Source organism: Lolium rigidum, chromosome 7 (genome assembly GCF_022539505.1).
Source record: "Lolium rigidum isolate FL_2022 chromosome 7, APGP_CSIRO_Lrig_0.1, whole genome shotgun sequence".
Classification (NCBI taxonomy): Eukaryota; Viridiplantae; Streptophyta; class Magnoliopsida; order Poales; family Poaceae; genus Lolium; species Lolium rigidum.
In genome coordinates, this window is record NC_061514.1 from 142,886,824 (window position 1) to 142,899,393 (window position 12,570).

A 12,570-nucleotide genomic window follows, 5' to 3' on the forward strand; every position below is an offset into this window, starting at 1 on the left:
TCTTTTGGCAGATTCATTTCATTCTTTTGCCAACTCACTGCATCGACTGCGTTCAGCATTAAGATGAACTTTCTTCTTGTCTTCACAGCCTTTTTCATCTGATTTAGTGTTGGATAACTACGCTTTCTCTTTTCGTTTCCTAACTGATAAAAAAATCAACATGTCACGGTTCAACAACTGTGATCATGATTGTGATCAGGGTCCCCTAATTTCTTTCCACATTGTTTATGCTGGAATTTCTGCTACCTTTTGGTTATTTAGTTTTGCACACATGACATTGTTTGGACATGGCAAATGTACACACTCTATTACATGTCCAACATTAGTCTATCAGTTGCGAGAACATATTTAGTAGACCTAGTATTGGTGCGCAACTGGGGAACCCTAGATTAAAAGCGGATACTAATGTTGTTAGAAAAACTTGAAAAAACATGTAAATACATTATATATTTGACATGCCATAAATTTTCGATGCAGATTCATCTTATAACTCGAGAAACGAGAAACAAAAACCATGACATGAATAGTAGTTATTTCAATTGGGCAAGAAAAAATTGGTCGAGATATGCTCGTTGTTATGATTGAACGCGCAAAGTCTGATGGTGAAATTGAAGGGGTGATTCCTCATCTGGTTGATGGCGTATTCTTCAATATGCTGATGATACAATTCTTTTTACAGAACATGACATCAAAAAAAGCAAGAAACATGGAGTTAATTTTTTCAACGTTTGAGCAATTATCGGGTCTAAAGATTAACTTCCATAGAAGTAAGTTGTTTTGCTTTGGCGACGCGCAGGTTGATGCTGACATGTACGTTGAATTATTCAGTTGTGGGCAAGGTCAATTTCCTATTAGCTATCTAGGTATTTCGATTCATTATCGGAGACTTACGAATGTCGAATGGAAAATGGTAGAGGAACGACTATAAATTAGATTAATTAGTTGGAAAGGCAAGTTATTATCCATAGGTGGTAGATTTGTACTCATTAATTCAATTCCAACTAGGAATATTAAAATGATTAGATTATTTCGATCAAGATTCTTCAGGCTAGGGGATAACGAGAAAAGAAAAAAAAAACGACTAGCTAACTCGAGTGTGGTCTGCTGACCGAGAGATCAGGGAGGTCTTGGAATCCAAGACCTTGACAGCGTGTTTGTTTGAGGGGAGTTGGGAGAAGGAAATGGGAGTTTGAGAGATACGGGACTTGCAGTTCGTTGATTGATTCGTGGGACTGGGAATTTATCTGGGAAGGGGAAGGGGAATAAAGGAGGTGAAATCCCTCGAATCTACTCCCTGGGGGTACCAGGTAATTCAGCTGGGAAAGAGAATTCGAGGAAAATTATCTTTCTGGCTTTACCGGCCGGCACGCCGTCGTGGACCGATCCGTGACTATCTTCACGTCCTAGCAGTACGCTGCTGGTGACTGCTAGCCCAGCATACACTCCACCGATCCTGCTATCCGTCCATGGCGTGCTAGCCCATACACGTGGAGGCCGCGATGATACTGCTTGACCGGCAACAGGAGACGGGGCTTCTCGTGTCGGATTGCCTAGCGATGCGAGGTGCGAAGCCCTGGGGACGCAGCTGCACGAGGTCGCTGCACGTCTGCCCGCCTGATAAAACGAGAATCGGGCGCGGCAGTGGCGTACGCTGGCAAGGTCAAAGTAGATGAGAGACGCACGAACAGCAGTAGCTCAAGAAGTCAAGAGGCAGAAGTTTCTTTGCTCAGAATAATGGCCGCAAGTAAGGTAGGATGACAATAAGTGTGTGTTCTACCATCGACATTGTACAACTGATAGTTCAGATTAGCACTAGTATACAGTCTGCTCATACCAAATGAACGTTCAGTCCGAGAATCATGAACATATGTATGTGTAGATAAATCAACAAAGAAAAAAAGAATATAATTTTGTGTCATATTCCCACCAGGAACTCCCACCGTATACCAAACGTGGGATTGGGACTAATAATCAACTTCCCAAGCCTAATCTCTCGACAAACTCACTCCTCTAAACTCCCAATCCCTTTCCCCAAGGTTGCCAAACACGCTGTGAGGTCAAAATAGGCCCCTTCTTGGTAAATGGTTGTTCAAGTTGCTTACTGAGAATGGGATTTGGCAGACCCTTCTTAGAAGTAAGAGTCAAAAACAAGGTTTAGGGTTTGGTGCTTGGGTAAACAACCCAGCCCGTTCCAGCCCGTTCCACATGTATATATATGATCAATACAACATACACGTCCGTATACAACACGTATAGGCGTGTGCTACAAGACAGACAGAGTTAGATGATAATTACAATTCTAACAGTAAGTATGTTGGCTCAAATGTGTTGTCTGAAGTTCACTGAAACCCGGAGACTCGCATTTTTGGGCTGACATTATGACGAAGAAGAAGTTCTTCTTCCCATATGGATTATTATGTATTTGGAATGGAATGGAGATTAGATTCTGTGAGGATAAATTGCTTCGTAATGCTACTCTCGGTGATCAATATCATGTATTGTACAATACTGTGCGACATAAGGGCGACACAATCGCTAAGGTGTCGGAGTCTTCACCACCAAATGTATCGTTCAGAAGAAGTCTCATTGGTCCTAGACAAGCATTGTGCTTTGTTACATCGTCTGGATTCGGTCCAATCGACGCATGGATCCAATGTATTTCGTTGGAATCTTACTCAGAATAGCACTTTCTCGGTAGCTTCTATGTGTAATGCTCTAACCCAACTTGATGTTCCAATTGGCAATAATAAGAAAATTTGGAAGATGAAGATCCCGCTTAAAACTAAGGTGTTCACGTAGTATCTTCATGGAGGGGTAATTCTCACCAAAGATAACCTTGTTAAACGTAATTGGAAGGTAAGTAATTAAAACTTGTGTCTTTTGTCATCACGACGAGACTATAAAACACTTATTCTTCCAGTGCATTTTTACTAGATCTACATGATCATCCAGATAGGTTCTACCTTATACCCACCACGTAGCATTGTGAATATTTTTGTCAATTGGCTAAATGGTGTGGATCCTAGGTTTAAAATACTGACTAGAGTGGAAGTGATTGCCGTTATTTGATTGCTTTGGATATGTAAAAATGATAAGATTTTTAACACTAAAATGTTTCTCTTATGCAGGTCATCTACCGATGATAGCTACGCTCCATTTGTGGTTACCTCTAAAGCATGTGGAGCATCACGACCTTTTTACGGATGGATCTACACGGTTGGAGGATACGAGGAGGATATTTTTTCCCCAATATGGATGTCACCGTGATCTTGGGATTGAACCTCCTTCTTCTTAGTCTTTATTTTGTTCGCCTTTTGTTTTCATTAAGGATTAGATTTTTTATGGTTGTAACTTCTGGATTAGTATGGTTGCATGCATCTCAGTTATCTAAGTAATAAAACGCCTATTATCGGAAAAACTCAAGCCTTTTAGGGTGTGTTTTTTTACTTCTGGTGTACCAGATAAGTTTTCTATTAATTGGCTACTTTCGTAGTAATTTGAGCTACTTAACATGGATTTTATATCTCAGATTTGGTGGCTATAATGTAGCATGATATAAATTTTCCCAGAATAGCTAATGTGACCCATGGTCCCAAATACTCCTATGTGGCTTACACATGAAAATTGTGCACAGTCAAATAGTAAAAGTCCAAACAACTACTTAAGGTCAACTAGTCAAAGAAGATTAATGAACTAAAAGGAACAAAAAAAAGTCAAATGGATAAGGCCCAAGATAAACAAGCCCGTTATGCGTAGTTGTATGTGGGTAGGTCCATCATGGACTCTGCAACATCCCCTCTTCCTTAGTAGATTATGGCCCTATAGACAGTATTTTTCCACTTTGCCCTTACTTTATCTCTTCGTAAAGGAGAGGCACCCAAGGGTTTAGAAATAAGTGCCGGATCTGAGGGATCCCTAAGGGCTCAGGATGATAACAAGTGAAGGGAACCTCAGGGAAGCACTACCTTAACCGTTCCTAGAAACTAGTCGAAAACTCAAAGTAATTCACTTGTAGTGGGTCCTAGCCGCTAGTCGAATCTTCTATCGTCGTCTCTTGCAACGTAGAATTAGGCCTTGCTTCAATGAACCATCCGAACCTTTAAAAACATCATCATTTAAGTACTTGCAGAGTGTACGAAGACATTCACCATAAAGCCATCATACATGCCTCCTACTTATTACCTTATTTTTTTGATCAAGTTACTCAAGATATCCCTACTCTGTTGTCTTGATAACAACATAATTAGGTGGAGTACTATTTTATTGTCTTGATAACAACATAATTGATTGTTCTGTCACATGTGTAATTTTTCCACCCACGTTATCTTGGATGATTTTGTACATTGTTTTCATTATATAAATAGTGTTGGTTGAATGCATCCTTGATGTTTAGGTTGGGAGTAACGAGTTTTCCTTCTACGGAATAATCGGTTGTGAAACAATACTTGGAAACAAAAAGAGATAATTAGCCAAACTGTACTATACAAGTTGCGTGTATACCAATGTTTAAAGGGAAACAACATTTCCGCATCGCTAAAAATCTATATACTTCCTCCATACCGATTTATTTGGATATTACGTATTTCAAGAAAAACTTAACTAGTAATTTAGCCAACAAAATATAAGATATATACCAAAAAAAAGATTATGCCATTGGAAACTTCTTTAAAATTTAAATCCAATAACATAATTTTTGCCGCATATATCTCATTTTTTAAAACCAATTAAAGATTATTTTTTCTCTAAATACGTAATACCCTAATTAATTGGTACGGAGTAGTAGCAAAATCCACCTCTTCCGATGAAAGCACCTCTTTGTAAGCGCTTAATTTCATATTAATAATCGTTAAAATGCATAAGTATCGGTCCCTAATCAAGCATGTATCCTTCCCAATAAGCACCAATCTATCATGGAAAATTAGTCATTAACATAGACAGAACGACACTAAACAAACCCCAAAAAAACAAAATTTGGTTGACGGGGTTATCGTGGGCAACCGCAACGGTAAACACATTTTTTTTTTTGAAATAACGGTAAACACATTCTTCTTACCTATAGCAGCGTTGGCCTAGTATACCCACAAATAAGAACTTGATATTTCTATGGCACTCATCCTCACCGTGGATCGGGAGATCTGACGACCCAAGCACGCACGCGCGCAGCCTAATCCACGTGCAGCTCCCACTTCCGGCACGAGCTTACGAAAACACTCTGCATCATCGTGTAATTTTAAACCATGGCACGAGCAGACGACGACAGAGCTTTGCTCCTCAAAAGCTCCGACGGCGACGCTTGATTAAGCAATCAAAGATGGCAGGACGCCTGATCTTGATAATGATGACACGCTCGCGCGCGTGGAGATTAACTAGCGAAAAAACATACTGCGCCCCGAGACGAGAACCGCTTGGTTATCGGCGACGATGCAGGAGCAGGGACAGGAGCAGCAAGGCGCATACTGGTTAAATAATCAGTCGATTTGGAAGAGACGCTGAGCTTGGAGTGAGAATTTCTCCGTGATATCTCCCTCAGTTCTCTCGCTCCCAAATTTGTCACATTGCCCAACCCATGATTGCCTTTGCCCTGGGAGGCTGGGATGATCTCTCCTCAGTTTTCTCTCGCTCCGTTTCAATCTTCAGACAGAGGATACACGGATGGATCACATCACACGTTTGTGATACGCAACGCTGCAACAGCTTCAGCGCAATTTCCTCCAGATGATTGAATGTCTGGTGGCAAGTCTTTCCCAGGCCATTCCTCGCAGCAGCGGAGCAGAAAACCATAAGTGTGAGACGTGATATCCTGCAGCGGCCTCCTTGTTGCATTCAATAGCTTGCAGATTGTGCCAGCCTGCCAGGCACATCTACTGTAGATTTCTGCATCTATATCTATATGATCTCAATCTTCAAATGCTACAGAACCGTGAAACTATTCGGGTAGTGATGAATGTGAAATTCACAAAGTGATGGTGCAAGCAGATTAGCAGTTCAGGAGTGTTGCATATGTGAAGTTCTTCAGCAAGAAATGAACTGCATGCAAACCAGGAGTATGAAAACCAAGGCGCCACTGCGCAAAGCCGCAAACTCTTCATTTCGTGTTGTTTTCCTATTGTTGCGTTCTACTAGCAGAAAGCCGGAAACAGCTGAGTCTTTGATATTACAATATTTTGCAAAGTAGCTTTCGACCCATTAAAAACACGGATATAAAATAAGCAGAGAAAGCTGTTGATCAGTGGCCACAGCCGGAGAGAAAGGAACATGATGAGCACGCCCCAATCTGTGCAACAAACATGTCTTGATGTCCACCTAAAAAGATACTACTAGTTGTTCATAGAAACCTTTCTGACAAAACTTCTAAATTCAGAGATGTCTCTATTTTGCTAAAGTCTAAAGTTAAGGATGAACTGTTAAACATATGGCGATTCAAACAAAAAAAACTCATATGGTATGCATATGCAGGATAAAAAACATAGGACATATTCATCAAAGGTCCATTAGGTGTGCACAATTTTTCAGGAAATTCAAAATTGAGCCTGGGAGCACATGCCCCCGCATAAAAAAGGGGCCATTCTGAATGAAAAAAAAAGCTGAAAATTTCAACACATGTATCTGCCAAGTCCTATGTTTTCACATTAGTTTTCAGGAGAAAAAGTTTTTCCCACATACATAAAATAAGCAAATTTGGTGCTCCAGAGTTGCTTTTTTACAACACTATTTTTTCATAGGACACAACATATGTATAATATTCATGAAACTTTGCAGACATAGACACAAACATGTACACTGTAAAAGAAAGTTTTTAAACGTTTCTGAACATTTTAATGTATTTACTGATCACTGGGGCATGTGCGCCCAGTAGCCAAAACACCATGCTCCCATTTTGCCAACATTATTAAATCAAATGATTTGCCACCCATGATAATTGGAAACATGGTGAAGCAAAGAACCATCTATGTGGAACTAAATACGTATATAAAGAAATTCAGCTTACAACACTGAACCACAATAGACTAGATACAGATTAAATTCAAGTTTCAATATTGAACTAGATAGACAAGATATGGCTCTTAGCTCATTTAGATTGCTATTCCTCTAGCACAACAATCTATTCACATAATTTGCACCATTATAAGTTTACCTTTCCCTTAAGAAAAAACAACTGAAGTTACCAAATAAGAAAAGTGCGAAAATGAAAAAAGGGCTTGTTTGATTCAAAAGAATCCTATAGAAATTTTATAGGATTTAATCCTTAGGATTTTCATTCTATATGCACCGTTTGATTTGTAAGATTGAATCCTTAGGAATGCGTAGGAATCTTTCCTATAGGATTGCGTTGCACTATGTTTTGTTGGAACTTTCCATCCACTCAAACCTCATGTTACTATTCATTTATTTTTCTGTAAATCAAACGCTATGTGAATTTTTTTCCTGTAGATTCCAAATCATGTAGGATTCAATTGGACCTGACATTCCAATCCTGCGATTTTGCTATTCATGTATTCTAAGAATCCTACGAATCAAACATGCTCCAGAAGGGTGGAAGACAAGGGAGAAAAATATACGAAATAGTTGTGAGCAAGAGATCATTTGGGTTGTAGGAATTCAGTAATATCTAGGATTTTAGCTCTTATGATCTATTCCTGCATGACCCTCTTAGGACCCTACAAAATGTCTATGATTTTTTTTGTAAGACTCAGTTGTTATTTGGATCAAGTGATTTATTATGTTATTAAATGATTTGTTTCATATGCGTCAACCAACTCTTTTACACTTATTCGTCTAGGATCAAGACACTATTCGAGTGTTTTATTTTTTCTTTTCCATCAAACAAATATGCATATGTATTTCTTGTGTTTTGCAGACGTCTATTTTGCACAGGCGGTCATCAAAATTTATGTACTTTTTTTTTCTATTCATGCGACCCAAAGAGATTCTAAGTGGCATTTGTCTAAATTTGATGGTTCTGTTTTTTATGCCTCTATTCTCAGAAAATTTCAACTCTACTCCAACCTTGTCTTACACTTGTTGGTGTACGGTCAAGTTACTTATTTCTCCTCCAACCTTGTCTTACACTTGTTGGTGTACGGTCAAGCTATTTATTTCTGCGTCCAATCCAAACAAAAGTTTTACTGTGGTTTGCCAAAAGAAAAAAAAATGAACTTTTTGCTTAGCAAGTTTTATATTTCACACTTGCATTTCTGTCAAATTCTCGTGTTTTCTTGTTTCTCGCCAAAGAGACCCCAAGGCATATCTTGTGGTCGCCACTGGCCAATAGACCATTCAACGGCAGTATTCAATTCTTTACTGAAACCTCTCCAACCTTGCAGTAAATGAGCTCACTTACCTTCATCTCCATCCTCTCTATAAATCGCGCAAAATAAAGAGAGCAGAAGCGCCAAGAGCAGAGCAGCTAGCACGACCGACCCCTTCCGTGAAACGCGGCAGCGCAATGTCTCTCCTGCACCCTCCCCACCTGCATTTCAACAAGCTCAAGAAGCGCGCGCGCGCCGCCATCGCCAGCGGCACCGGCACCGGCAGCCACCGCCCCGCCGCCAAGGCCAGGAAGGGCCTCGCCGCCATCCTGTACAAGCTCCGCGACGTGCACCGCCCGCCGTCGTCGCCGCCATCGCCCTTGCCGTGCCCGTCGCCGTCCACCCCGCACCACCGGCAGCTCTGCTACCCGCCGGCCCCGTCCACGTGGCCGTGGCCTTCGTGCCGGCACCCGCGCACCAGCTCGTTCCGCGCGAGGCCGGAGGACATTGCCGCCGCCGCGGCCGTGTACCGGACCGCCAACGCGGTGTACGACGCGTCGTCGGAGCACTTCCACCGGCGCCCGTCCCTGGACGAAGCGTGGTGCGGGAAACGGAGCTCCGTCTCCGTGTCGGGGCAGGACGCCGTCGATCGGGAGCCGGAGGCGGAGGAGACCAATAAGGAGGTGCAGCTGCGCGAGACGGCCGTCGTGTGCGGCGTGCGGTCGGAGCGGCTCTTCTTCGAGCCGGCCGGCACAGAGTTCTTGTCGCCCAAGCAGGTAATGCAGTGCACGTCCTGTAACTATCTGACCGGCTGACGGTGACAACAGAAGCAGTCCTGTTAACACGAGAGAGATGTTTCGTTTCAGGCGGAGGCGCTACTAGGCGAGGCCGAGACACCCACCACGGACGCGCCAACCAAGACCGACGAAGCGACCACCGCGCCGGCCGGCGAGAAGGACGACCAGACGCCACCGGCGGAGTCCTCCGAGCTGAAGGGTGGCACGGTGGTGGTGACGGTGGAGTCGGAGGACCCCTACGGCGACTTCCGGGCGTCGATGGTGGAAATGGTGGCGGCGCACGGGCTGCGGGACTGGGAGGGCCTGGAGGAGCTCCTGGCGTGGTACCTCAAGCTCAACGCCAAGGGCGTGCACGCCGTCATCGTGGGCGCCTTCGTGGACATGCTCGTGGGCCTGGCCACCCCGCCGAGCCCGTCGCCGCCGTCGCAGTCGCCGTCGTCCTCGTGCATTACGTTCGAGGATTACTCGTCGGCGACCTTGGACGAGGAAGAGAAGAGCTGATGATCAGGAGCTCGATTTTTGCCCTCTTTTTTTAAGAATCTCAACCAGAGTCAGACCAGAGTTTTTGTTAATTCTTTGCGAGCTGGTGAGAGAGGTACAATGGAATGATTGTACAGTTGCTAAAACTAATCGATGCTGACCCCTTACTCCATTAGCTGTAGTATGTTTGTTGCTGAGATGTTTCATTGACCAAATTTGCGCGTTCTTGTATTTTTCTACCCTGCGACGGCATAGCTGTGCTTGCCTAACAATTTTCTTGGCGCCAAGGGTAGTCTCCAAAATTTCTTGTCAAGATCCGGCCTTTGTTGGCGCCCCTTGCGATGCAATGGATCGGACACCATAGCGTTCTGGATCCGGCTTCCTATTAATGCCTCACCAGCAACTAGCTCATAAATACTCCAGTTCATGTCCTTTGAATGCAGTAGCCACCAGCACATAACACTCGATCCGAGCATTGTATGCTTGCCCGGATGCAAACATCGGTCCTTCTGGACATTTACATGGTCTTCACGGTACAATTTGACTACTACGAGTACTAATTTCGACCAAAACTTGTTTCACGACGAAACTAGACTTTTTTTTCGAGGGCGCGCAAAACGCGTGCCAAAGCTTTATAGAAGAAAAGAGTGTAATTTACAAGAACCGACTCCTAGATGCGAAAGAGTGTAATTTACAAGAACCGACTCCTAGATGCGAACATCTAGGGCGGGAGCTCCACACACACACCCGCTAGCCTACTCTCGCATCATAACTAGACTCCCTCCTACTCGCGCCATCCTCCAAAGCTCAAACGAGAGCCAACCAGCAAAAGATCTTGCATTTGAGTGGGGCTAGCGATCTCCAGAGTGGAATGTGCATGGTGAAGTCCTCCTCTCCAAGACATAGCAAACGATAAGTTTCTCTGGCTGAGTAAGCTCTGGCGCATGACATCTCTGTGAACCGAGTCGACCGCTTCCCAAAGGCCTATGCACTGAGCCCAAGCCTCTACCGACAGATCGGATTCGATGTCGAGAAGCCAAGCATTGCCCGTCATGGCTTCAGATACTCGTCTTGAATTCCTCTTCCTCGTGCTGACTGCCCTCACCACCAAAGGAGCAAGATCCTCGGCACATTTGCCATTGATCCATCGATCCATCCAGAAGAAAACCCTCGTGCCATTCCCTACTGAAAGCTGGGTGAAACTCTGAAAGACGGTTGTTGCCTCCGTGTCTCTGTTCAGCTTTAACCCTTGCCAAGGCCTGCTCATGTATGTCCTCTGTAGCCATTCCCATCTCGCTCTGAGAGCAAGTCCTTGTAGCTTCAGGTTCTGTATGCAAGCCCTCCAAAACGAGTAGGTTTACATATTGTGTCCCAAGCTACAAGACAGTGCCCATTGCTATTGCGTTTCTTCCCAACCCAGAAGAAGTGCCATAGATGCCTATCAATCTCTTCGACAAGCCATACTGGAGGTTCATCCACGAGGATGTGATGGATAGGTCTGGCCATCATGACAAATTTGACCAGAACCAGCCTTCCAGCTCTCGCGACCAGTCCTCGCTGCCAGGCCGGCACCACCGTGATAACTGAATCGAGAAGCGGTTGCCACTCTGCGCGTGTCAACGGTCTCAGAGCAAGCTGCAGGCCCAGGTATCGAATTGGGAAGGGGACACATTGGCAGCCCAAGTGTTCATGGACCCTGGACTCCTCCTCCGCCGTTCCTCTGATCAAAGTGGCCGAGGTTTTGGTGTAGTTGACTCGTAGCCCTGAAGCTTCCCCAAACATCTCAAACAGTCGCTTGATCGCCGTGAGTTTTGATACGTCTCCAACGTATCGATAATTTCTTATGTTCCATGCTACATTATTGATGATATCTACATGTTTTATACACATTATATGTCGTATTTACGCATTTTCTGGAACTAACCTATTAACAAGATGCCGAAGAGCCAGCTTGTCGTTTTCTCGCTGTTTTTGGTTCAGAAATCCTAGTAAGGAAATATTCTCGGAATTGGACGAAATCAACGCCCAGGGTCCTATTTTTGCACGAAGCTTCCAGAAGCGTGAAGAGGGAAGGAAGTGGGGCCACGAGGCGCCGCCACACTAGGGCGGCGCGGCCCAGCCCTTGGCCGCGCGGCCCTGGCGTGTGGGGCCCTCGTGTGGCCCCCCGCGTTGCCCTTTCGCCTACTTAAAGCCTCCGTCGCGAAACCCCCAGTACCGAGAGCCACGATACGGAAAACCTTCCAGAGACGCCGCCGCCGCCAATCCCATCTCGGGGAATTCAGGAGATCGCCTCCGGCACCCTGCCGAGAGAGGGAATCATCTCCCGGAGGACTCTTCATCGCCATGATCGCCTCCGGAGTGATGAGTGAGTAGTTCACCCCTGGACTATGGGTCCATAGCAGTAGCTAGATGGTCGTCTTCTCCTTATGTGCTTCATTGTTGGATCTTGTGAGCTGCCTAACATGATCAAGATCATCTATCTGTAATACTATATGTTGTGTTTGTGGGGATCCGATGGATAGAGAATACTATGTTATGGTGATTATCAATCTATTATTTATGTGTTCTTTATGATCTTGCATGCTCTCCGTTATTAGTAGAGGCTCTGGCCAAGTTTTTGCTCTTAACTCCAAGAGGGAGTATTTATGCTCGATAGTGGGTTCATGCCTCCATTAAATCTGGGATCGTGACAGAAGGTTCTAAGGTTGTGGATGTGCTGTTGCCACTAGGGATAAAACATTGATGCTATGTCTAAGGATGTAGTTGTTGATTACATTACGCACCATACTTAATGCAATTGTCTGTTGCTTGCAACTTAATACTGAAAGGGGTTCGGATGATAACCTGAAGGTGGACTTTTTAGGCATAGATGCATGCTGGATGGCGGTCTATGTACTTTGTCGTAATGCCCTGATTAAATCTCACTATATTTATCATATCATGTATATGTATTGTTATGTCCTTTTCTATTTGTCAATTACCCGACTGTAATTTGTTCACCCAACATGCTTTTATCTTATGGGAGAGACACCTCTAGTGAACTG

General features: G+C 44.1%; 1 protein-coding gene across 1 annotated transcript in view; it reads left to right on the forward strand.

The window, feature by feature from the left end:
• LOC124672101 (transcription repressor OFP18-like) overlaps positions 1-9,547 on the forward strand; it is a 32,061-nt gene extending 22,514 nt beyond the window's left edge. Inside the window, exons 2-3 of the mRNA XM_047208387.1 lie at positions 8,518-9,025; positions 9,116-9,547. Of these exons, the coding sequence (XP_047064343.1) occupies positions 8,518-9,025; positions 9,116-9,547 (940 nt within the window). The remainder of the gene's footprint in view (positions 1-8,517; positions 9,026-9,115) is intronic.
• Positions 9,548-12,570: the final 3,023 nt, after the last annotated feature.